Here is a 27,131-nt window from a genome sequence, read left to right on the forward strand (position 1 = left end):
TTGAAAGGGGTAAGCAGTGAACTCAAAGTGTTTTTTTAAGTTTCAGAAGGCCCTAAAGCAGGAATTAAGTATTGAAACGAGTATTAATAAAAAAAAGTGTATTTTTGGGCAAAATTTGTCATTAACACAATTATCGATTTTCGGCGGAAGTTTGGCATTCAAGCGTCGGAAACGCTGGCCAGACCCCAACTGACACAGACATGGGCGTCTAAACTCGGCGCTAAATAGTTTTGACTAGTTTCGGCCAAGTTGAAATAAACAAGCGCGGCCATAACATCAAAAACAAATCCCTTTTATCAATTAACCTTGTAAATTGTGGAAGAACTTTGTTTAGGCGGGGATATGTGTGCAAAATTTCTGTTTATTGTGGTTAAACTTTGGTGAAACTTGCGTTGTTTGACTTGCTTCGAGTATCGATCTCGCAGACTTGAAGAATTTCGAAAAGGTGAGACCACACTGGTGGTATTTGATGTCAGGGAGTAGACGGAAAGTAATCATTTAATTAAGTGAAGATGCTATAAACGTTGACCTTTAATGACATGTCACTGCGTTTGTCGTAAACTGCGCCATAAATAACCTCTTTGAAAAAATCAAAAATTATCAATTTCTCAACGGTTATTTAGGATTTTTCTTTTCGTCCCTTGTTGGGTAAAAACGCGTCTAACTGTTACAAGTCGTGTTAAACGAGAGTTTGATATATACCCACCGAGGCATCGCCTAACCGATGATTGATTTATGCAGATGCTCAACCTCTATGTACACACAATCCTCTCGTGCATTTGTGTAAATCTTAATTACCCACGCAGATAATAGATTAGGTAATTTGTTAGCCGAAGGCCAGACCACACCTAACGCCAAATCCCTTCAAAAATACGCTTCCGCGATTTTATTTTAGATCGGCGAGTGCTTTTATAGTCGCGAGATATTTCAGACCACTCCGCCCAGCGTCACTAACATATGATGATGTGCTTGAGGGAAAAAAGACATAACGCCTGCTTTTTGCCATTACGACCGCTCAAAACAACATTGTTACAATTCCGGAAGAGGAAATATGATGGCGAGACGAAAATATAACCGGGAGATGCCGCCGTAAATATTAAATCTTTCGGTGGGAAGGAAAAAGGTTGGGATAATGCAGAGTTAACCGGCATTCAGGCAAGGGTTTTATTGCCACCGCGAGCTATATCGCAGATAATTACATTATGACAATAAGGACACTCGAGACATTAATAACACGACTTGCTACTGGTAATTATAGAGAAACAGGAAGAGAAAAAATTTATGCAATTAGCGACAATTCAACTCTTCAGAGATTGTTTCTGGATTGTTTGTACAAAAATTCAGAATTGTACAAGAGTCGCAAAAAAGCGGTTTTTCACAATCGAAAAAAATTTATTTGAGCGTAGGACCCCAGCCACATTCCTAAAGCCATATTTTAAAAAATCTGGAGCTACAAACTTATTTTGTTAACTTTTTCAATTTTCATTATTTTTTAATGTTTTTATGTTTCACGCTAAGTAATCGTTCCCTAACACAACGATGAATATCTATTTTTAAATTTCCCATCAAACTTTAGCAGTTCTTTTAATTAAAAAAAAAATCATCAAAAAAAAATCACATTTTGTAGATATGCTAACGCTGGGAATTATTTCCTAGGAAACCGTTTCATAAATAATTTATTTTTATTCGAAAGTAAAGTTACCATTGGGGGCGCCACTGAGCTAGGTCGAAAACAGTAACCATAAATGACGGGAAAATGTTAATTCGGATATTTTGAGCGTTGTACGAATTTTGAGGCTTCACAATTATTACATTGCCAATGCGGAATGACTATTGTATCTTTGGTGGAAGAAACGAATGTTGACAAATCAGAGATGACGAGGAAAACACGAATAACGATGACTTTTTGGTTCACTTTCTTTATTGGAAAATTATTACAAAGACATTGAAAAGCCTACCTTTTGGCATAATTTACGTTTAAGTGTATTAGCAGTTGTTAATCTTAATTGTAGTTTTGTAGATTTATCGAAGTTTTTCATGATTTTATCAGTGGAAAAATTCTAACCTAAAATTCACAAACTTCACTAATTTATTGGTTTCTTGAGCCCAACTTTGTGTTCGCTGTGATCCATTACTGTAGTTTTTAATTAGACAACTGTTTGATAACACTTTCTAATGAAAATTTAAATCTTTTTCACTTTTTATCCACTTTCAAATCCCAACAACAAACACTTTATACCACGAAAAATCGCAGAACCAAAGTCAGAGCTAGTATTTACAACCACGTACTTTTAAAGTGATTCTTTCCAATGTAAGCAATTAACACTATACACGCAAAATTGTTAAACAATTTATTAGATGTCAATTAAATGTGGAATTACGAAAATTTCGTTACTGTTTTCGACATAGTTCAAAAGACATCACCAGAAGGCGTCTAGTTAATTTTATTTCCGAATTGTTGATCAAATTCTATTACGATCGCGACTGTTAGACAACGTTGCCACATATCATTTATTTAAAATTCGCTGTTTATCAATAACTTTAATACAAAGATCTTTTTTACTACCATACTCCAATGAGTTGGTGCGCCGGTTTTTGAGCACCCGGTATTTAATTAATCTAATCTTTTGGTGAATTAGGTGGTAAAACTAAAAGTCAAAGATTAAAAAAACAGTTTTTAGTGTCACATTGAGATAAATTTTGGCCCACATTTGGCAGTTAAAACTTTGGTATTTTTCTTTGGCAACTTCCCGGCTCGTTGCCTCCACCACCACACTTACTTAATCAAAATTCAAACTTGGGAATCTAACTAGCGAACTTTCCGAATTAAATTAAATATGACAGAAGCTGACATTACAACACCCTCGAAGCACTTATATCATTTTCCTTAAATTAATAAATGTCGAGACTCCGTCAACACAACTTCACGCACACACACACACCCGATAGTTTCTTAAACATCGGAGAGACGCACTTCCGAAATGAAATTCTTGCCACATCATGATTTTTCCTAGTGGCAGAGTTTATGAGTACGTGGCAGAGTTTCGTCATGAATTATTCAACGATGTATTTGTAACAAATATATCACCTAGAGTTATCCTCTCTCTATTTGAAATCGCCTAAGTCGGTCCACTGAATTATGGCCGTCTATTTATATTGGGTTCGTGCAACTTGCAATCGAAGCAGGATTTACAAATGTAAATGCCTGTTGAACGTTTTCAGCAATTAGTTTGAGTAAGAGCAGCAAACGCAATCTGATACCGGACTGTAATGAATTATTTTTGTTTTTCTATGTACTAGAACACATGAAATTTTTTGCCATTTATTTTGTCTGAACTGTGCAATTTTCTACAAAGCCGGTATTTTTATTTCGATCCGAAACTAGCAACATTTAAATATGAGAATTCCGTTTGGTATTTGTAATATTCCTGTTTGAGTTAACATCCTGCAAATCAACTTTTACAATTTTATTTTATCCAACTTCCGCAACATTATTAGACGTGGAGGCCATATATTCCCATCGAAATTTAAGCAAATTCTTTTAATTTTAGTCAATTTCATAGCACATTATATTTTATTGCGGAACGCAGTTGCTTTTAATTAGGTTATATTTCAATTTTATTTACACACGTTTAATAATATGTCTGGTTTTATCGTGGCATTAAAGTAGCGTTTTATAGTGGGCACCCTATAAAGTGAGTCGTTTTTTACTTTGTCTCGCATCGAAAAATTCGTATGTAGTTCGAGTCAACAAATCACAACTGTGGTCAGGTAAATATTTGTCCTATCACCGAGTGATTTATGTAAAATTATTCAATCCGGACTCCATCCAATTTAGTCAATAATTACAAATCGATAAAACTTAATTACTTGTACGATAAATAAATAATTTAATGGAGCCACAAAGCGTTTTATTTTTCGCAATGTCGGCGCCACCTCTCCATAAAACTGTCATTGTCTTTTTGCCCCCATCCCTCTAATTTATTTCACGACTGGCTTAAACATTTACGATTGGGCCACCCTGTATGAGGTAACCCCCGTTTCCGGGCCAGCGGCCCATCCACGACATTTATTTATTATACTTATGAGCGTATAAACGAGTCGTTCATTTGCTGGCCGGGAGTTAATGAAGATTACAGCACGCTGCAATAAATTAACCCGTCTGACACCTGTTGGGTCCCGCGTTTTACATCTCCACGCATGCAACGTCATCTTTTGCACTTCCTTCAAATATTTAAATGTGAATTATAATGTTTTCGTGCGAAAAATCGACGGTTTGTGGGACGAGAGCACCGGTGGAAGACGTCACGATGTGCTGCATGGAAGAAGAGACTGTTATTTAGATGTTTTGCATGAAATGTAGCAAATTATCGACTTCTTAGTTTCGGTTCGTTAAGGATGAGCCGCCGGCTATGGAACACGAGGAAACGGATTGTAGAGAATTACGATGTTACTTACACAAATCTAATCAGAGGAGATAAATAATGTCTCTTTGTTCCAACCCTGGTTGGTTTTTCGCAAAACATCAAGAAAAGCACCAAAACTCGACAGCTTTCGAAAAATAAAAAAGCAAAACAATTTCCGGTTATATCAGATGTCGTTATCAACTTTCTAATTTTAAAAACTGATTCTTACTGTATTTTTGGATTATTCGAGTTTTTAAATCAACTTAAATATTTAGGGTTTTTTAAAGTTTGTGCTCTTTTACTTCAAAAATCGATAAATCTGCAGTCTTTAAAAATTTCGAAATCCTTTTTAGCTTCGTTGAAAGAAAAGGTTTATTAGACTTTTTTTGATATTTTCGAATTTCTAAAAAAAGTAAGATGAAGTTTGCAGAACTTCAAACACCCATACATAACTCAAAATTTTCAAATAAAAGGGCACAATTTTTATTTCAATATTAAGGGTCGGTTCACCGATTTCATTTAGAACTTATTCATCAGATAAACTAATTGGACGAAATTGAACAGTTAATTTTTTTTCGGTTGTCATTTTTGACATTCTTATTTGAAAATTACAAAAATTCCTTTGCTTCTTCCAAAAAAAACTATAATCGTCTTGACCTATCTTCTTTACTGTAGTAACTTAACAGAATTATTCTTTTTAATATATTAACGCGTACAAATCCTAAATTTAACACTTTATGTACTGTCACAATTCAGCAAACTAACTGCATAATAATGAACAGAGCTTTGATGACACAATTTTTTATTTAACTAATAAATAAAAAAAAATTGGCCAAATAACTAACTCACGATTTATTTATCTTTGGGGAAACCGACGCTAAATGGTAGAGAATTTAATTGTGTATCGATCTGTATTAACATTCTCCATATTTATTTAGCAGTTTTCAAGTTATACAAACTTTTTGTAAAGCAGTTTTTTTCGCTATGGAAACGTGAGTAAAATATACAGCGTTAGGCAAAAGCATGACCAAGCGTTTTGTGCATAAAGTATGTTTCGTGCGAAAAAACTAATCATCAAGTGATCATTTTTCAAGAATATTTTTTCGAATTTCCTTTTAGTTTTCGAGTTATTAATTTTTTTTTTCAAATGGCACCCTACTACAGCGATTTTTTTGGTAAAAGATTTTGCTTAAAAAATTACTTGCAATTTAATAATTTTGTATTTGAACTAGTGGATTTTTTTTAAATAAATTATTAAAGTTGCGTTCCGAGTTCATTACGACGGTTTTCCGAATTTAAGCAAAGAGGCTCTATCCATGAATGTTTTTATTCGAGTAATTTGATTCGTCAAATTTTTCTCAAATATAAACAACCATGAACACAACCACTTCCGCCAAGTTCGAAAAATCTTCATTTCAGCTTGAAACGAAATTTAATAATTTATTTTCAGAAAACCACTGGTTTTAAAACAATATTATTGAATTGGAAGTAATTTCCAGAGCATAGTTTTTTACTAAAAAAAAATCACCGTGGTAGAGTGCCATTAAAAAAAATTATAACCAAAAAACTAAAAAGAATTTCGAAAACTTTTATTTTTGAAAAATTATCGCGGTTTTAAAATACTTGATGTTTTAATTGGTTTTTTCGTAAGGTCCATAGTTTAGCCATAAGAGTTTTGTTACATAATTTTGTATCATAATCAAAGAGAAATAAAAATGCAGCATTCGATTTGAAAAAATTGACTTATAGCTTGTAGAAGTGGTCTAAAAATAAATCAAAATTTTGGAGTTTGTAATCTTTTATTCCAATTTTGTACACACTGAAGGAAAGATCTATATAGACTTTCTTTTTTATTGACCAAACACGATTTCTAAAACTCTAAAAATAACAAAATTACCAAATTTTGAAGTAAAAGATGCAAATCCAAAAATTCTCAAAATAACCTAAATATTTCGAAAACGGCCAAATTTAGTTATAGGGAAACCTGATAAAAATCCCCATAAAATAACTCGAGTTATCTAAAAACGCAGTAAAAACATATTTTTTATTTCAAATTAGAAAGTTAAAACCGACTTCCGGAATAAGCGGAAGCGCCACCATGTTGAAAATATTTTCATTCAACATAGCCCAAAGGGTTAAGGGTGTGCATTAATTTTCAGATAAAACTTTCATTATCAAAACTTTCAATATACAACGTGGTTCAAAAAGATGTTGCCAATTGTTAGGATGGTAAGTTTTTCTATATAAACCGCTGGTTGGAAATGAAGAAAAAAAATGAAAAATAAGAAAAAAAAGATAAAAACAAATTAAACCAAAAATTAAACATTGCCTAGTTCACTTAAAAGACTTTAATATTTAATTAATTAGCCCAAAAAATAAGAAAAAAAAAGAAATTTACAATAGTGGTTTAAAACGGCATTCTCTCATTTCTTTACATAAAAGAAATTAATTTACTCGTCAAATTATGGAATTATAGACCCCTTGTAGTCTTTGCCGATCTCGCTGAACAAAATACTTGCTGCCACCCCAGTTGTAAATTTAATATTTTCATCTTATTTTTAAGGCAAATTAATTAAATAAATATTAAAGTCTTTTAATGTGAAGAAATCGGCATTACATTTTTGGAGAAAGATGGCTCCAGAAGCCAAACGGCTAATTTCCGACTAGAGATTTATTTTCAAAATTTTTCTTTCTCAATGAGCTCTATAACATCCTAAAGTTTGGCAACATCTTCTTGAACCACCCTGTCTTTCTAATGTATCTTTGCCATTGTTTCTTATTTTATTGTAAAGTTGTAAACTCGATGGTAAATTAGAAATTACTTTCATATTCACGGTTTCTTACACAAAATCAGCTAAAACTCCATATCAATAAAGTTCGAAAGTATCGATTAAACTCACTCAAACTCAAACTTATAGTAGAATTTTGTAGCATCAAAAAAAATACCTCGGTTACGTCAGAAAACAACTTTGGAGGTTTCGTAAACGAAAAAAAAAACTGGAAAAGTCAAAATTTCGCAAAATCTGTTGATTGTCTTGGCGAATTCACCGTTTCAACAATCAATGGGAAAAATGTTAAGTTCGAGTTATTTGCGCGAGACACATAAAGCCGTCACAATTCCCCCCATTTCGTTCGCAATGGCAGAGCGAACAAATTCCCGAGCACTTAATCTCTCGTCGAACTGTTAATTACATTCGGGGCATCCATCCATCAATCGATTTTTGAGTTGGTACCACCGTTACGGCCATAATTACATTTAATAATAGGCAAAGTATACGTGCACACGTTCGTTATGTTATGAGTGATGCGCCGCATTGCTAACAAAGCCAATAGATTCGAACATCACAACAAAGAAACTCACCCTCAAACGCTGGTCCGCCACTGTCCACACTCGGCTCGCGTAATCGTTAGAAGCGCCCAAAATCATTGTACCAGAAGCGTCAAAGTCGACAGCCATCACTCCGGCGTTGCTGCCCACCAGCATGCCCTTGCTTTCGCAAGCTCCTAAAATTCGGAAAAAATCGGAAACGAAAATAAAAACACGGACATGAACATGAAACGTTTATTTTGGACACAGACATGACATGCGGGGTCAGGACTGACCTTTGGATATCTCCCAAAGCTTCACTTTGCGATCGGCGCCTCCTGTGGCCACCAGCCGGTCCACCGGACTCCACTTCACGGCGTTCACCTCGCCGTCGTGCGCGTCCTGTCCAAAAAACACAATATTTTCCTTGCATTTCTTAATAACTTTAAGTTTTTTACTTATTTAATTTTTTTCTGCAAAGCCAAGGCATTCCTTTATATTTCTGGTAAATTAAATGTAAAATAAGGAATGAAATTTAATAAAATAAAAAATCGACAATTTTATTACAAAGAGCTTTTTCTGTTATATTCTTATTTTAAAAGAGGTAATTGTTTTTTATTTTTTTATGTGTTTAAAGGTTTCATGTTAAATATACAATCATTATAAAATAAGGCAAAAAGTAATTAGACTTCTGGCTAAACAACGTGGAAAAACTCCGAAAAATGAAACCAATACTCAAATGATTAAATTAGCTTTATGACTTTTCAGACTATATTAATAAAATTTCGCGAATTTAGTTAATGTGGCGAAATAGTTACTTTAGGACTAAATAGAGCTAGAATGCTAGAAAAAAAATTATTGCATAATTCGCCTTTCGTCTCAACAAAAAATTGAGTTTTTCGACGAAAAAAAAAACATTTTCGAGATAATTTAGTGAATTTGTGAGTAATTTTTGGCGAAATTTCGCAGAATAATTGCGATTAGGGCGAAAAATTTTTTGATATTTGGACTCGTTTTAGAAAATTTTTACACAAGACAGTATTTTTCTCTTACTAATTTGCTAAAAGGTTCCTTGCTCCATTTTTCAACAAATTTTGTAATTTCTCGATTACTTTTTTAACACTTAAAAAGACAAAACGTTGTAATCTTCGATTAAATTCGTAGATTTTTTGGAAGATATTTGAGAGAAATTTTGTATTCCTCAAAACGAAGTAAACACAACATTTTCTTGGCATTTCTTAATAACTATCAGTTTTTTACTTATTTAATTTGTTTCTCCAGAGTCAAGACATTCCTTTATTTTTCTGTTTAACTAAATGTAAAATAAGAAAAAAAACTTAATAAAATAAAAAATCGACCATTTAATTAGAGAGTTTTTTCTGTTGTTTTTTTATTTTAAAAGAGGTAATTGTTTTTTATTTTTTTACAAGCTTAAAGGTTTCATGTTAATTATAATAAAATAATTATAAAATAAGACAAGAGCAGAAAGTTAAAACCTTTTATGTAATTTATCCGCAATATTTTAAATTTTCCATTTTTTTTTAAATTACTAGAAACAAAACAAAGCAGTAAACAAAAATATCAAAAATGACGACAAATATTGCTATAATGTCAAAATTGAAAATTTACAAAAAAAATTATTCGAGGATTTTAAAAAATTGGGCCTTGACAGAATTTTGTGCATTAATTTTGCAACACATTCATTTACAGCCCATTAACAGGACCGAAGTGACGCTGAAGCGAGCAAGACACTTGCTTTAATAAAAAATTTAATGCAATTCATTTTAAAAATAATTACCTTCCTTGCTCACAAACACGCTAAATAGCTAAAATTTAATCATTTCTCTCCCCAGTTTAATAGCATTTTGTAAAAAATAAAGAAAAAGGAAAAATATAACACTATTTTCAACCTAGTTCAAAAATTCCTTAGAAATATTCAAAAACATTTCAAGTTTTCTGAAACAATCAATTGTCTTACAATCGCTAGTAATAAGCAAATGTAACATTTTCGACCCAATTTCCTACTTAGTTTTGAAAAATTCCAATACAGTTACTGTAAATTAATTTCAATAATTCTAAGCAATTTAAACAGATCTAAACAAATAAATTTCACACTAAATATTTACAGAAAACTCCCAAAGGAAACAAATAGTTCCAAACCAAATTCCCGAAAAATTTAGTCATTTAGAAACAAAAATAATTCCTCCAGGAAAACCATAACTTTTAATAATTCCAAGCAGTTTTCATTAAATTCCAAAAATTTGTACAACTAAGTCCAGAGTAAACTGTCCCCTAATTTTTGTCGAAATTTCCAAGAAAATCTTGCAAAATTACGAGCAAAATTAATGCATTTTAGGATAAAAAACTTTTAAAAATAGTGTCATTTTCGATGCTTTTTTGGGAATTTTTGACAGAATTTCGTTAAAATCATTGTCTTTTTGGGATAAATAAATGTAACACAATGACAAAATCCTATAACTTTCTATCCAATTTTTATTTTGCAGTCTAGTTTAAGGAAATTTCACAAATACCAGCACTTTTATCTCAACAATATGCTTAAACAGTGCTAAAAAAAGTTGCTCCACTTTTAAACAAATTTTTTAATTTATTGGTCATTTTGGTAATTTTTTGAGAAAATAATTCCGCTAAATTGACAAAATAAAGACAAACCTGAATATGATGCTAACATTTCAGTTGATTTAGAAAAAAATTCTACAAAATAATTAGATTTCTGGCTAAACAACGTGAAAAAACTCCCGAAAAATGAAAACTATTCAAATGTTTAACTTAGCTTTATGACTTGTTTGTCTATTTTAATAAAAGTTCGCGATTTTGGACGTACATTTTACTAAATGTGGCAAAATAGTTACTTTAGGACTTAATAGAGCTACAATGCTAAAAAAAAAGAAATAATTACATAATTATGTATTTATAAATTAGTGACTTCGCATTTCGCCTCAACAAAAAATTGAGTTTCTCAACGAAAAAACAAACATTTTCGAGACAATTTGGAGAATTTGTGGGTAATTCAGACGAAATTTCGTAGAATAATTGCGTTTTGAGTGAAAAAACTTATTGATTTTTCGGCACAATTTAGAAAATTTTTACAGAAGGCAGTATGTTTTTCTTACTAATTTGCTTAAAGGTTCGTTCTCCATTTTTCAACAAATTTTGAAATTTCTCGATTATTTTTTTAACACTTAAAAAGACAAAACGCTGTAATCTTCGATTGAATTTATTGATTTTTTGGAAGATTTTTGGGAGAAATTTTGTAAAATAATGGCATTCCTCAAAACGAAGTAAAATGCCTGAAAAAATAAAACTAAATATTATTTTGACTTTTCGGCTAATCTTAAACAAAATAATCTTTTATTCATTAAAAAAAACAATAAAAAACATTTTAATTGCGGGCGCCTTTTATAATTATACTCATAAAAACAGTGCTTGCTTTCTGTAAAATATTTGAAAAAACATTATTATTATTATTATATTGTTATTATTATTACATTATTATTATTGTTATTAGATTATTATTATATTATTATACATTAAGTAATCTTTTCTTTTAGTATTATTTTCTATTATTAATATTCTATTATATTATATTATATATTATTTATTTCTAGTTTTAGTTTTTTGGTTTATTGTGTTAGCTAAAATTCACCTCCTCATATTCTTTTATTGAATAAAGTCATTGTTATTACATTACAAAAATCGACCAAACAACTACGCTTCTGGTTAAATAATAATGTGAAAAAACGCTCGAAAACAAAAAAATCATTGAAATCTTTTAAGACACAGTTTTTTTAATAAATATCGCAAAATTCTGAATAACAAGCCAAATAGCTTGAAAAAAAAGTAGAAATCGTGTACTTTTATACCAAATTTAGTGATTTTCCTTCCATTCTAACTCTAACAAAATTTCACCAAAAAATAAAGATTAAAAAACACCACTTCCGACCCAATTCAATGCTTTTTTTGAGTAATTTTCGCGTAAAATAATTGTAAATAAAAAACTGTAAACCACATTCAGGTTTAATATTAATTGTGTATAAGTCTGTACAAAAATTTCTTCTTCAAAATGATTTTGCCAGAAAACTTTCCGTAACTTAGCGCAACTTTTTGAAACGAAATATAACAGTAATTTTTATTTTTGAGTTTAATAGAAAAATATATAGTAGAAAATGTGATTTAAAAAAAACTTACAAATTTGACGCTGGCCTTCGTAGGGATCGTCGACTGACAGACGGGTCCGTACCCCTCTTGTAAGTCCTCAGGTGAGACCCCCCTGGTGTCCCTACAGGCCTCCTCGATCTCCTTCTGCATCTTGGCAAACCTTTTCCTGCAAAAAAAATCTCTCCGGTTATAACTTCTTTCCATCAGGGCCTGTAGACAAAATTCTGGTCCGAAAAAAATATAAAAAAAACATACCTGAAACGGCCGAAAGTGCTGCGCACTAGCTGTTTGCTGCCATCGCTGGAAATCATAAAGAAGCAAATCGTCTACTGACATGCGAACAAAAACAAAACACATGCTAATTAGAGCTAGATTTTTTCGAGCGTATGCCAGATGAATAATTCTGGGGTGAATTCAGCTGATCTTAGACCTTTGCCAAGTTCGAGGAAAGACATATACAACGAGAGGGAACTGACAAGCTCATTAATACCCGGACGCGGAGTAAAGCACGAGGATAAGGTTACCTATTAATATGGTGGATTTTTCATTATAACAAGGCTTTTTGTTTCCGCGTTTCGTGATTAGGAATTCTTCGTATATCATTCGGTTGCGTGGTTGGGTTTGTTGCATTATTGGAATTTGTGGGATGGCAGGAATTTCGCCATTTGGATTTTTTGGCGAACGGCATGGGGCCGAATGAAATATTAACAGGAGAGTCTTTCAGATCGGACATTACACTCGACCATATTATCATACAAAAACACTTGTGGCGATCATGGACAGAAATTCATGTTTTAGGGACTACCGAAAACAAATTCAGGATAAACGTTCGATTCAAATTTTTGAATATGACATTTTTACAATTTTACTTGTTCTAACGTAATTTTCTAATACAAAAAACATTTTTTCATGTTTATTTTTATCCACACTACGCTTCAGCTTCTTATTTAATTTTTTCACATTTGATTTTTTAGTTCGCTGCTACATTTTTTTCTATAAACAATAAACTTTTTTCAATCATTTGTCTTCAATTTTTTTCTTAAATAATTGTTTAATCTTTGTATTTGAATACTTTTTTCTTTCTTTATTTGTTCTTTACATTTAAACATATTATTTTCCTTTCATATTAGTAATCCTTTCTTTTTTCGAATTTAATTAAAAAATATTTAGTATCTGCTTAGTTTTTCCTTCATTAATTTAGTATTCTTTTGTAAACTTTTCTTTCTATTGCAATTATAAAATTTCAGTTGATTTTTTCGTAGACAGGAAAAGAAAAAATATCAAAAAATAAATCAGCCTCGATTTATTTATTTCGTCAAATTACAAATTAATGTAATAAGAGAAAGTCGATGTTGTTTGCTTTCTGTCAACCATTTCGGGTCTTATCTCAATTTATCCTAGACTTAGAAAAATTCGAAATTGACTTTTCTCCAACACTGTCTTAAGTCGGATACTCTCCAACAGAAAGCATTTGATGCAAGAACTTTTCACTTTTTTCTCGCTCAATATACAATTTTACTTGTTCTAACGTAATTTTCTAATAAAAAAATCCTTTTTTCATGTTTATTTTTATCCAGATTACTTAATTTTTTCACTTTTAATTTTTTATTTTGCTGCTAGATTTTTTTCTATAAACGATATACTTTTTGAAATCATTTGTCTTCGATTTTTTTCTTAAATGATTTTTTGATCTTTGTATTTGAATATATTTTTTTCTTTCTTTAAATGTTCTTTACATTTAAACATATTGTTTTCTTTTCATATTAGTAATCCTTTTTTTCGAATTTAATTAAAAACTAATTAGTAATTGTTTAGTTTTTCTTTCATTAATTTTTTTACCGTAAACTTAGTGTTCTTGTGTAAACTTTTCTTTCTATGTCATTTTCAAATTTCAGTTGATTTTTTCGTACAGGCAAGAAAAAGAAAAACATCAAAAAATAAATCAGGCTCGATTTATTTATTTGGTCAAATTACAAATTTATGTAATAAGAAAAAGTCAATGTTGTTTGCTTTCCGTCAACCATGTCGGGTCTTATCTCAATTTATCTTAGACTTTTCACTTTTTTCTCGCTCAATATACTATTTTACTTGTTCTAACGTAATTTTCTAACAAAAAAGCCTTTTTTCATGTTTATTTTTTATGCAGATTACTTAATTTTTTCATTTTTAATTTTTTAGTTTGCTGCTAGATTTTTTTTATAAACAATAAACATTTTGCAATCATTTGTCTTCGATTTTTTTCTTAAATGATTTTTTGATCTCTGTATTTGAATATATTTTTTTCACTCTTTAATTGTTATTTACATTTAAACATATTGTTTCCTTTCATATTAGTAATCCTTTTTTTTCGCATTTAATTAAAAAATAATTGTATATGCTTAGTTTTTCCTTCATAAATTTTTTTACCGTTAATTTAGTATTCTTTTGTAAACTTTTCTTTCTGTTGTCATCTTAAAATTTCAGTTGAATTTTTCGTACAGGCAAGAAATAAAAATAAAAAAATAAATCAGGCTGGTTTTATTTATTTCGTCAAATTACAAATTTATGTAATAAGACAAAGTCAATGGTGTTTGCATTCTGTCAACCATTTCGGGTCTTATCTCACTTTATCCTAGACTTAGGATATATAGGAAAATTCCAAATTCACTTTTCTCCAACATCTCATGTCGGATACTCTCCAACAGAAAGCATTTGTTTCGGAATCCTGGGTAAAAAATAAATAGATAAAAATAAATATTTCCCATTCGTAAAATTACAATGTCCGGATGTACAATTATCATTATCAAAAAAAAAAAACAAAAATAAAGAAATAATTGTCTTTTGTAACAATGCGATTCTTACGCAACTTAATAAATTGTCCATTTTTAGAAAAGAAAGTGGCCTTAAAACAACACAAATCTTACCTAACCTATTAGTGGAATAATATGTAAATTCGCCATTCATTAATATTCATATGAATCGAAATATTTTAAAAACTAAATACGTAACTAACTGCAATTTTACCGCAAAAAACAAATAACTTTATTTAATGTCTCTACCAAACACAAATTTTTTTAGAAATTCAAATTTTCCATATTTATTATTCAATCGTATTTAACAATATTTTATAATTATGCATGTGTTTTATTATTATTTATTACAAGTTTACTCACGAGATTAGGTACATATTTTTTAGTTTAGGTTGGAGTTAAATGTGTGTTTATATTTTTATTATTCATTATTATTATTCAATATTAATTTCATTCGTTTTTGTTAGTTATTGTTATTCCTATATTTCTCAAATTACCTATGAATTTTTATTATTGTCCAATTTTACGAGACTTTATCGTAAAAATTCGAACAAGACTATGTAAATTCGCTGTTCAGTAATCTTTAAAATTAAATAATGAACAACTAATTATAGTTGTTCACTTGTTTTATCACAAGTACACAAATCAAATACTTTTATCTCTTATCTCAACCAAACACGAGCCTTAATACGAATTCAAATTTTCCATAAAGCTCCCTTTTTGCAACCTAACTCGTAAATAAAAGAAAAATTGTTATCAACTGTCAAAAAGCGATTTTCACTAAAACAACAAAGCCAAGCAAAACGTAACGTAAAAGCACAAAGATTAGTTGCAGTTGTGAAAAAGGTGAAGAGTAAAATGCGTTCCATCACCAGTCATCTCCCCAACAACTTACTTGAGGAAATTTTCGTTTTCTTCATTCATTCTATCGGCGTCTTTCGTTTTGTACTTCATCAAGCGGTCGAGTAATTGTCTATTTTCGTCCTGGAAATTTTTTCAAGTGATAATGAGGCGATTTAAAGGCCTGTTAAGTACCTGAAGCTTGCGCATCTTGTCCTCAAGACACGTAAAGGCCAGGTGAAGGGCCTGGTGCTCGTCCCTAAGGGCCTCATTCAGCAAATTCAACTCCTTGTTATTTCGGTCGAAAAGGGCGATTTCCGCTTGAAGACTCGCAATTTTGGCTGCGTTTTCGGCCAAACTGCAAAAAAATTGCACTAAAAAAACGCAACTAACTTGAACAAACCTTATGTCTCTGGCCATTAGAAATTTCTCTTTCTCTTGCAATTTGGCGTTTAGGTCGATTATTTGTTGCGAATTCTCCCCTTTCCGCCTGTGCAACTCGGTGAGCTCCTCCTGCTGGCTTAGCAGCTTCTGCTCCAAAATTTGTATTTTTTCGTGGAGGCGGCTGTCGCCGCCCCCGCCCGCGGGGCGGTCCCCGTCCACCCGCAACTTCTCATTCTGTATCGACAGTTGCAAATTCTCGTGTTTTAGAGCGTTCACATTGTCGAATATTTTGTTATCTGGAAGCCAAAATCAAAACAAATTTTGAGGTTAGGTCCTTTGACTCACGTTGTGCTATGAGATCCTGGAAGCAGTGGGTTTGAATCTTGTTCCGTTTTTGCAATTTGGTCAGAATTTCTTCCCTCCAGTTGACTTCAGCTGTTGCCATTTTGGGGGGCTCGCATTAGAGATGGGAGTCAGACTGACATGAAACATACAGAGAGCGACCTTGGATGCTCGGAAAATAATTGCTTTGAATAAATTAACGTAATTTATTTGCGCGAGGCGGAAATTATGGGTGATTAAAGCACAAACATTGATAATTTTTCAGGGGGGTTTATTTTGACAAGTATGACAGATGGCAACGTGAGAAAACAGCTGATATAGGCCGCCACGCGCATGTCCCTGGTAATTTATTTATCAAAATTTTTATTAATTAAGCAATAAATTTACCGATCTACATGATATAATTGGCAAAAACAATGTCCAGTCACGATTTACTATCGTTGATCACCAATTTTATATTGTATAATTGGTTGCATACATGGGAAATGTAGACTGGTAACTAGGCAAAGTTTAAAATTAGTCACAAACAGTGGCGACACGTAGCGAAATGTTCCCTGAACTAACCCAAATTGGCGGCAAATTTGAACACACTTAGTTATTTGGTGATAAAAGACCTCAAAATGCGGTAGGATTATGGGAAACGGGAAAATAAAACTCTGCCCGCATTATATTACATTTTATTTCAGAAATATTGAACCTACATTGTCTAACGTTTCAAATAAATGCAAACTTTTAAAACGCTACACTACTTTTTATCAAATTATGTTAGGAATACCCTTTAGTTCATTTTTTAAGTAGGTAGGTACACTTATTTGAGGAAGCAATCACTTGTATAAGTTTAATGAATGTGTTTTTCGTTTTTTTAATTTTTAGTGTTCAATCATAACTGAAATAATTAAACTTCTTTACATAAATCGACAATGGCACTTATCTATAAATATATAAACAGCAGAAAATGATCAAAATGAAACTCCACTGCCTCAAAATAGAACAATTTCATCTCACTATCAAAAATTGAAAAGCTTTATAGTACAATATCTCGTAATCTAGAATTTGGTTTCCCGTCATCAAATTTTCTAGTCATCCTCGAATCGGATATGTGTTTTTCACAGCTTCCTCGATCAATGACTAGGGCTGACACCGGTCTTCAGTGATCAAGGAAGCTGTGTTTTTAGTAACAAGCCGGCGAACCAATCAAATCAAAGCAAGAAATGAGTCGTAATCAGAATTTTGACGTCGTCGAGTTATCGCTTTTAACAGTACTTGTGAGCACTTTAACATCATTAAATCACATTATATAATAATTACGATTAAGTTTGTAATACTTTCAGACGTATTGCTATATTTTTTCTTATATTGAAGCAAATTATCGTTTCGTTACGTTGTTTGAATTTCATTGAGTTGTGCGTTGTGTAGGTTTAGAAACTATGAAACTACTGATGAAGACCGGGTGTCGAACGAAACGTTACATTCAACATCGCTATTTCTAATCCTATACTTAGCAAACGAGTCAAATTGGCTTTGGTATCAGCGTGTCTTTGGAAAAGAAAAACGAAAAAACACAAAACACTAGCGATTTATTTTTTCATTTTTTCAGACTACTCTCTGTGTCGGGTGTGTGTGAGTGTGTGGTGCAGCTTCTTTCACTGTTAATTCACTTCAATAAATTCCGGTGAAAGCGCGGCTCAGAAGTTCTGAAGCGAGCCGAATTCCAATGAAGGTTGTTGTCAGTAGACCCAAGAAACGGGAATCCATTGCGGAGTGGTCTGGACGCGCTCGATGGCCGCCTCCAAGGCCGCGATCGTCTCGTCGATATCATTGTTTACGATTGTTAAGTCGAAGTAGTGCCCGTAGGCCTGACGCAACATGTCAGATTCTTTGGCGAGTCGTTCTAAACTACCGTCGTACTGCCAAAAAACACAACAATAAACACCAATTTTAGATAAGTAATGAAGCCTTTGCTATTGACACGAGAATATGCAATTAGACTGCCATGAAAGACCTTTGCATTATTGTTAATGGGCTAATAACATGACAGGTGTAACAAGAATCCACCACATTATTACCTACAGTAAATAGCATCAAATGGCTTCATTACGCTATGTGTTCACATATCAATAATATTTACTCGTTTGTGCAACGGAACACAAATTTGAGGCGGATTTCGAAGGAAATATACCGGAGTAAAATAATCCGTTAAACACTTATAATTAAGTAAATTGGGGACAAAACTACATGTGAAAATGTTTTTTTTTATATAAAAACTTAAAATTTAAAATTTCGCCAAGGGCTAAAAAACAGGAAGTCGAAAAAAAGACTTTCCAGTGATTACAAAGCCAAGAGGGTAATGGTTAATAATTCTAGTGTTATTGGCAAAAAACTGAAAAATTCGAGAAATCGAAAAAATCAAAATAAAAAATGTTTAATTTCTTATTTTATCATTTACGACCATGGCCTCCTTGATGTATAGAGACAACTTCGTTCTTCATACATCAAGAAGGCCATGATTACGACAAAGATATTCCAAAAATAAAATTGATTTGATTGAACTTATATTGGTGTACTTCTTGTTGGATTTTCTTGGCGTGGAAACTAAAACTAAACATTGTTTATTTCTTATATTGGTGCTCAAAAAATTTACAAAATTGATAATAGCTTTCAAGTTATCAACACTTATTAGCTGTTTTAAAACTAGAAAAATGCCAACGTCGCATTTTCTCTCAAAATTAGCTGTTCTAAATTCTTTAGCCGCTTCAAAAAAATAATAGCTAATGTAATTTATACTTCCAATGAGAGATCAAGTGTTTAATTACAATTAAAAAAAAATATAAAGAAAAATAAAATTATTCTGTAAAATGGACCGTTGGCGTTTTATAGTTTTGAAACAGCTAATACCTAAGTTTAACCTGGTTTAGAGTTTGTTAGCAATTTTCTCGAAAACTATTAGTCGGGACTAATAGTTTTTTAAAGATAAATAATTAAAAAACCTTTTTAGTGAGAATATAATTAATGGAGTTACGTATGATAGTTTTGGAGTTATTGAAAAATCAAACCTTATAAAATGAAACCCATTGATGTTTTCTTGCACTTTAAGAACTCAAGAGAATTCCAAAGGCGTAGAAAAGTGGTTAAATAAACTTTGAGAAACACTGACTCTTTTGAGCTTAGAAGGTAAGTAAAATGAACACTATTTTCCATTTTGAAGTTAGATTTTCATTAAACCAACTACTTCCACAATAATATGTGCCACGAACGCATACTGTAATAAAATCACCAATATGTTTGATAACAATTTTCGGAATTTTGTTGAGGAATGTCGCTCGTCGTTGCAGTTATAATGTTTTGTGTTATTGATTAAATACGCACTTTTATAATTGGTGAAAACCGTAACAAACCATTATTAAATTTTAACCAAAAATTCCAATAACTGAAATAAAAAAACTCGTATAACACATGAAATGAACCGTAAAATTCGTTGAAAAAAACAGTTTTACTCTAATACTTTTAGTTCTCAAGTTATAATCTTTCTATTAAAAAACTAAAATTCAAAAAATTTCAAAATTTTTATTTTTCAATTACGGCAAAACCGTTCGAAAAAATAAAACAGTTTTGCAGTAAACCCATGTAAAATGATCCGGAGAATCGACTGGCGTTGAGAAAATTGCAAAATTCGTAACAGTTTTTTAATTATGATTTTTTTATCACTTATCTTTGCTAATACGGGCACTTTACTCGAAAACTATCAGTCTTCTGTCTGGAGCGATTTTGAGATAATTTTAGGCGCATTCTGATGCTTTCATGGTTTTTACTCAAAGTCTTACAGCTTCCAAAAATTCGCTAAAAGAAACTGGTTTACTCTAATACTTTTATTTCTCAAGTTATAATCTTTCTATTAAAAAACTAAAATTTAAAAAATTTCCATTTTTTTTTTCAATTACGACAAAACCGCTCGAAAAAAGTAAACAGTTTTGCAGTAAGCCCATGTAAAATGATCCGGAGAATCGACTGGCGTTGAGAAAATTGCAAAATTCGTAACAGTTTTTTAATTATGATTTTTTTATCACTTATTTTTGCTAATACGGGCACTTTACTCGAAAACTATCAGTCTTCTGTCCGGAGCGATTTTAAGATAATTTTAGGCGCATTCTGATGCTTTCATGGTTTTTACTCAAAGTCTTACAGCTTCCAAAAATTCGCTAAAAGAAACTGGTTTACTCTAATACTTTTATTTCTCAAGTTATAATCTTTCTATTAAAAAACTAAAATTCAAAAAATTTCCAATTTTTTTTTCAATTACGGCAAAATCGCTGGAAAAAAGAAAACAGTTTTGCAGTAAACCTATGTAAAATGATCCGGACAATCGACTGGCGTTGAGAAAATTGCAAAATTCGTAACAGTTTTTTAATTATGATTTTTTATCACTTATTTTTGCTAATACGGGCACTTTACTCGAAAACTATCAGTCTTCTGTCCGGAGCGATTTTAAGATAATTTTAGGCGCATTCTGATGCTTTCATGGTTTTTACTCAAAGTCTTACAGCTTCCAAAAATTCGCTAAAAGAAACTGGTTTACTCTAATACTTTTATTTCTCAAGTTATAATCTATCTATTAAAAAACTAAAATTCAAAAAATTTCCAATTTTTTTTTTAATTACGGCAAAACCACTGGAAAAAAGAAAACAGTTTTGCAGTAAACCTATGTAAAATGATCCGGAGAATCGACTGGCGTTGAGAAAATTGCAAAATTCGTAACAGTTTTTTGTTTATGATGTTTTTATCACTTATTTTTGCTAATACGGGCACTTTACTCGAAAACTATCAGTCTTCTGTCTGGAGCGATTTTGAGATAATTTTAGGCGCATTCTGATGCTTTCATGGTTTTTACTCAAAGTCTTACAGCTTCCAAAAATTCGCTAAAAGAAACTGGTTTACTCTAATACTTTTATTTCTCAAGTTATAATCTATCTATTAAAAAACTAAAATTCAAAAAATTTCCAATTTTTTTTTTAATTACGGCAAAACCACTGGAAAAAAGAAAACAGTTTTGCAGTAAACCTATGTAAAATGATCCGGAGAATCGACTGGCGTTGAGAAAATTGCAAAATTCGTAACAGTTTTTTAATTATGATTTTTTTATCAATTATTTTTGGTAATACGGGCACTTTACTCGAAAACTATCAGTCTTCTGTCCGGAGCGATTTTAAGATAATTTTAGGCGCATTTTGATGCTTTCATGGTTTTTACTCAAAGTCTTACAGCTTCCAAAAATTCGCTAAAAGAAACGGGTTTACTCAAATACTTTTATTTCTCAAGTTATAATCTTTCTATTAAAAAACTAAAATTCAAAAAATTTCCATTTTTTTTTAATTACGACAAAACCGCTCGAAAAATGTAAACAGTTTTGCAGTAAACCCATGTAAAATGATCCGGAGAATCGATTGGCGGTGAGAAAATTGCAAAATTTGTAACAGTTTTTTAATTATAATTTTTTTATCACTTATTTTTGCTAATATGGGCACTTTACTCGAAAACTATCAGTCTTCGGCCCGGAGCGATTTTAAGATAATTTTAAACGCATTCTGATGCTTTCATGGTTTTTGCTCAAAATCTTACTGCTTCCAAAAAAAACGCCAATAACAGAAACAAAAATTACCATTTTTCAAGCGCCGATTACGGCAAAACTAAAAGAACTAGGAGAAAACGCCACATCCCACCGTAAAGAGCACACCAAAAACTATCAAACAAAAAAAATGGGTTACAATCAAGTTTGATACTCATTTTTGTATTTTTTTTATTAATTTTTAATTTTTTTATTTTCGCAATTATTGCAAAACTAGCCGGAAAAAAGAAACAATTTTGATGTAAAACTATGTAAAATGGTCCGGCGAGTCGACTGGCGTCGAGCAAATTGCAAAATTGCTCAATAGATTTTTAATTATATATTTTTTATTTTACCTATTTTCACTTTTGCTGAAAATTTGAAAAAGACAGAAAATCAGAAAAACTTTCCGAAGCTTCGGAGTTATTGCCCGATGAAAAATCTCGTCAAAAATCGGAAAAGTGCATAAAATTCTCTTAGATAGAGTTAAAAAACTTGAATTTCTGGAGTCCTTAAAAAACGAAACAATTTAAAATCGGACTCGTTGGGGTTCTAGATTCGTTTAAATGCACAAAGCGAACGTTAGTCGCATTGTTAGTAATTTATTCTGGTATTGTTCCTTCAAAATCCTTGTTTCTAATCTAGTTAAGAGTGTCCTAAAAACACCACAGTGACGCTTACATCTGCAATGTTTTGCAAAGCCGGAGCAGCAATGAACACAACATATGGTGAGAACTCAGCAGTACGCAACACTTTGAGTGCTTGAGGTTCAACATCAAGAATGGCCATTTTACCTTCTTGATGTATTTTACGGATTGTATCTAACTTAGTTCCGTACATGGCATCTTCGTGCGTGCCTACAACGTGCAAAATGACAACAAAACGAACTTTGATGTAAACAACCCAACTACCATATTCTAAATACTCATTAGCGGCTATATCGGCCATCATTTCGTCGTGCGACACGAAGAAATAATTGCGGCCGTTTTCCTCGTCGGCTCTAGGTTGCCTCGTTGTATCTGAAATAATCCCACTTGAGCTAAATGAAAAATGAGCAGATGGGAGGCTTACGTGGTATAGGATAAGCATACTGATCGGGATGTTTAGCTATTAGAGTATTTTTAATATGCCGTCTACCGACCCCGTGAGCCCCCAGGAGGACTAAGGTCTTTCGCTGGAAAGCTGGATCAGTCACTTCAAACAGAGATTAGCCAAAGTCTCACATTTCAAAAAGCACTTACTTGGCAATTTCACAACTTCCTCATAAGTTACTAAATCTAATTGGTCAAAAACAGCATTGTGCTTTGCCAAATATTTATCCTTGTACTGTTTCTTCTTGCGACCGAATATTGAGCAATTGACTGGAAAAACCACAAGTTAGTACGAGCACACCACAGCCAAAACTATACCCTAGGGGTCTCTCTATACCATGCATTTCTTCTATTTATACTTTGAAAGTTATTTATTGATTTTCCCAGCAGATCACAAACAATCAGTCTACTAGGGAAAACACTTATTATGAAATGCTTAAGTATCATGCTTTAGGCTACTTAATGTGGGCATCATATACCTGTAGTACCATCACAACCGTTAGCATGAGAAGTACATCCTTTTTCCACGTCTAGCATTCAACAAAAATACAGGTCACACCAAAATACGGGTTTATCATTGGTTTTATTGTTTTTGTCTGTTTAGTGTGAAGGAAGTTATCGGCGGAAGTGAACAGACCTGAGTTTCGCAAGATAAAAAACGGCCGAAAGTTAAAAGCAGTATTTTGCAAACTCAAAATTGAGGAAAATGGGCATTTTAGTATAACAAAAAATGGTGAACCAAAATATTCCTCCCTATGGCCTTGAAAATTTTTTTTCTTTTCTCAACCACATATTTAATTTATTGAGTTTTCCACTAGACTAAAAATGACACCACATAATATTCTTTGAAGTCTTAAAGATTTTTTTCTTTTTTAAAAATATTTCCACAAGTGACTTTTTGAATTTTTCTTCAAAATATCTCTACACGTGAAACTTATTTTTTTGAGTGTATTTTCATAGAGAAATTATTTTATCAAAAAAATAAAGCAGATCTAATAGACTTCCAATTGTAAAAAAAATCGTAAATAAATACTCAACTTTGAAGGCTAAAAAAATTTTTTTTGCTCTTAAAATTTTTCTACACGTGGAACTTAAATGTTTCATAACAGTCTTCGCGTAAAATAATTTATTTATATTTTTACAAAAATCGAAGCTTATTTAAGGAGCTTCAAAAAAATACCAAGATGGTAAACCAAAATACTATAGCCTTAAAGAATTTTTTTTTAATATCTTCACAAACAGAACTTAATTAATCATTAAAGCCTTAACTATTTTTTTCAAACTGAAACTTAGTTTTTTCAAAAAATTCCTTCCACAGCAGATTTTTTAATTTTTACAAGACTTTAAAACTTAGTCAATAGACCACTCATTTTAATAAAATGGTAAACTAAGAAACACTTCTTAAAGCCATAAGAAATTTTTTTTCAAAATCTCTCAACACATAAAACAAATTTTTTTTGAGTGTATTTCCATAGAGAAATTATTTTTTCAAAAAAATAAAGCTGATCTAATAGATTTTCAATTGTAAAAAAAATCGTAAATAGATACTCAACTTTGAAGCCTAAAGAAATTTTTTTCTGCCCTAAATATTTAAAATATTTCAGCACGTGGAATTTAAATGTTTCATAATTGTCTTGGCGTAAAATAATTTATTTTTATTTTTACAAAAATCGAAGCTTATTTAAAGAGCTTTAAAGAAACAGCAAAATGGTGAACCAAAATACTCCTCCCTATGGCCTTAAAATTTTTTTTTCTTTTCTCAACTACTATCAGTCTTCCTGCACAAACATATTTAATTTATTGAGTTTTCCAATGGACTAAAAATGACGCCACAAAATATTTTTTGGAATCTCAAAGACTTTTTTCTTTTATAAATATATTTCCACAAGTGGATCTTTTTTCAAGTGCAGAGATTGTTTGTTTGTGATAATTAAAGTTTTCCTTAGTAAAACAAGAGGGAATGAAAAAATTCCTTACAGCCCTAAAAATTTTTTTCTTCTATTAAAAATTTCCACAAATAAAACTTAATTTTTTCAAAGGTCTCACCCGGTACGGATTTTTTAAATCGAAACTTATTCAATGAGCTTTCAAAAGTGAGAAAATGGTAAAACCCGAAAAATGATCATTAGAACTTTAAAGATTTTTTCCAAAATATCTCCCTAACTAAAATCTATTTATTTATTTTAATACCTCTACAAGTAAAACCTAATTTTTCATGCAGAAAACTTTTTTATTTCGCAGAATTAAAACTTATTTAATAGGTGTCCTACTGTAAAAAATTGTTAACACAGAAAAATACTTATTCTTGAAGACTTTTAAAGAATTTTTTTTATATCTTTACAAATAAAACTTAATTTTTTCAAATGTCTTCCTGTAAGAGCAATTATTAATTTTCTGAAAATCTGAAGTTTTATTTAACGAGTTTTCTACTAAATAAAAAGTGGTGAACAGAAAAATACTAAAAAAATATTTTTTCCCCCAAAATATTTCAACAATAAAATTTTAACTTTTTTAATTTATATTTTTCTATAAATTGAGAATCATATTAGCGGAAATAATTAATTAATCATTAAGGCCTTAACAATTTTTTTTTAAACTGAAACTTTTCTGAGCTTTAAACTGTAAAAAATGCTAAACCAAGATTTTTTTCTTTATTTCACAAAATATGTCGCAGTGCCAAAAAATTTACAGAAGTCATATTCTGAAAATTTAATTGTTTCAACCGTCTTTCAGTAATTTTTTTTCCTTTTTCAAGAATCGAAATTTATTTAATGGGCTAGTTACTGTTAAAAAATGATAAACTGATGAATTCTTAAGACCAGAATTTTTTCTTTACGATTATACCTATCTCAAAATATGTTCTCTAAAACCAAGGTTAGTGAAAGCGCTTTTCATTGTAAAAAGTAAAACTTAACGAATTTTTTTGTTTTTACAAAATATTACTTTTATCAAGTTAAAAGGTTTTTTTATTTTATTGACTAATTGAATAACTATTTAATTAGTCGGTTTGATACACGAAATCAAAGATCAATATTTTTCATTTAATTTTAACCCATGATTTTACACAGACCTATAAAGGGAAAAACAACATTCGAACTTTTGCAACTCGTACTAGAAAATTAATAACTTGCTAAATTCCGGCTCCGCTTTTTCCAAAAATTCAGATAATTTGTCCCAAGTCTGTTCACAACTGCACTTCTAAGGGTTCCATGCTTCATGTTTAATAATGTATGCTTATTCTAAGTCGGTACGTTCAATATCGCCTCGATCCGTGTACAACAAAGTTACTTCATTACTGAACATTTAAGTATTCCATTGAAATCTCTCTACAAAGCAATCGCAATCTTCACTCGTTCAAATTGTTTTCCGAGTGAAGTAAATTTGCACAAATCGAATACGAACTGCACCGACATTCGTTAGAAAACCGAATTAAACACAACCATGCAACAGTAAAGGGGGCACCAGCCATGAAGTTTTATGAACTGCTGGAAAAAAACTCAACGAAAAGAAGCGGTGTGGTGTCGGTTGGGTTTTCACTCACCTTGTTCTTGTTTCGTTTTTTCCATGGCGGCGCAAGCGGCCCTCCATTCTTGTAATTCGGGTGAAGGGATCAAGCCCGCAGAGCCCGCAGAGTTGTCCTTGCGGGCTTGCCACCAGTGATGATCATCTTTACTAATAATCTAAAAATTTGTAATTTTACAAATGGCTTTTTCAAAAAAAATTTTTTTACTTGAAGGATATCTCCGGTTTTGAAGGCGATACCAGCTTGGGCGCAAGGAATCAAATCGTCCTCAAGTGGATCATAATCGAATTGTGCTCGAACGAAAATCTGGAATTATAGGTTCATGCCTAACTACTCAAAAAACTAGCAATACGGACTAGAACTAAAGCACACCACACCCGAACCAGATACTTGGGGTACTTACTAGTACTGGTAGAGGTTTAATCCGGAATAACTAGAAGGACCCGGAAACAGAAAAAATTATTACTCCAAGAAACTACAATTTTGACGCGGAAGCCTCATTGCCAGTGCAATCAAACTTCCGGTTTAAAAGTGACTGAATTTCAGTCAAGTCACTTTTAACAATCTAAGACTAATTTAACCTACAGTGAGCATGTGTGGGAGGTAGACACATATCTGGTATGATGGGATGTGCTTTAATAATGAAACAATGCCAGTGATTTACAGAGGGGTGT

At 31.5% G+C, this 27,131-nt stretch overlaps 2 protein-coding genes across 11 annotated transcripts in view; both read right to left on the reverse strand.

The window, feature by feature from the left end:
* The window catches only part of Atg16 (Autophagy-related 16), a 230,182-nt gene extending 213,603 nt beyond the window's left edge, over window positions 1-16,579 (reverse strand). The window contains exons 1-8 of one of the 4 annotated variants that reach the window (XM_064358025.1): window positions 16,248-16,574; window positions 15,922-16,198; window positions 15,714-15,876; window positions 15,574-15,662; window positions 12,145-12,189; window positions 11,920-12,055; window positions 8,010-8,115; window positions 7,768-7,910 (exon numbers count right to left, since the gene is read on the reverse strand). In XM_064358025.1, the coding sequence (XP_064214095.1) occupies window positions 7,768-7,910; window positions 8,010-8,115; window positions 11,920-12,055; window positions 12,145-12,189; window positions 15,574-15,662; window positions 15,714-15,876; window positions 15,922-16,198; window positions 16,248-16,347 (1,059 nt within the window). In that variant the 5' untranslated portion in view covers window positions 16,348-16,574. Of the gene's footprint in view, window positions 1-7,767; window positions 7,911-8,009; window positions 8,116-11,919; window positions 12,056-12,144; window positions 12,190-15,573; window positions 15,663-15,713; window positions 15,877-15,921; window positions 16,199-16,247 lie in introns of all 4 variants that reach the window. The other 3 variants (XM_064358026.1, XM_064358028.1, XM_064358027.1) reach the window with 3 other exon arrangements.
* A 328-nt stretch (window positions 16,580-16,907) lies between these two features.
* CASK overlaps window positions 16,908-27,131 on the reverse strand; it is a 98,025-nt gene continuing 87,801 nt past the window's right edge. For 2 of the 7 annotated variants that reach the window (XM_015978253.2, XM_015978255.2), the window contains 9 exons: window positions 26,861-26,890; window positions 26,665-26,763; window positions 26,476-26,614; window positions 23,414-23,464; window positions 23,085-23,204; window positions 22,915-23,037; window positions 22,755-22,862; window positions 22,525-22,700; window positions 16,908-18,151 (listed from right to left, as the gene is read on the reverse strand). In XM_015978253.2, coding sequence (XP_015833739.1) covers window positions 17,972-18,151; window positions 22,525-22,700; window positions 22,755-22,862; window positions 22,915-23,037; window positions 23,085-23,204; window positions 23,414-23,464; window positions 26,476-26,614; window positions 26,665-26,763; window positions 26,861-26,890 — 1,026 coding nt within the window. In that variant the 3' untranslated portion in view covers window positions 16,908-17,971. The remainder of the gene's footprint in view (window positions 18,152-22,524; window positions 22,701-22,754; window positions 22,863-22,914; window positions 23,038-23,084; window positions 23,205-23,413; window positions 23,465-26,475; window positions 26,615-26,664; window positions 26,764-26,860; window positions 26,891-27,131) is intronic. The other 5 variants (XM_963256.5, XM_064358022.1, XM_015978256.2 and 2 more) reach the window with 4 other exon arrangements.

This window comes from Tribolium castaneum, chromosome 7, assembly GCF_031307605.1.
Source record: "Tribolium castaneum strain GA2 chromosome 7, icTriCast1.1, whole genome shotgun sequence".
Lineage (NCBI taxonomy): Eukaryota > Metazoa > Arthropoda > Insecta > Coleoptera > Tenebrionidae > Tribolium > Tribolium castaneum.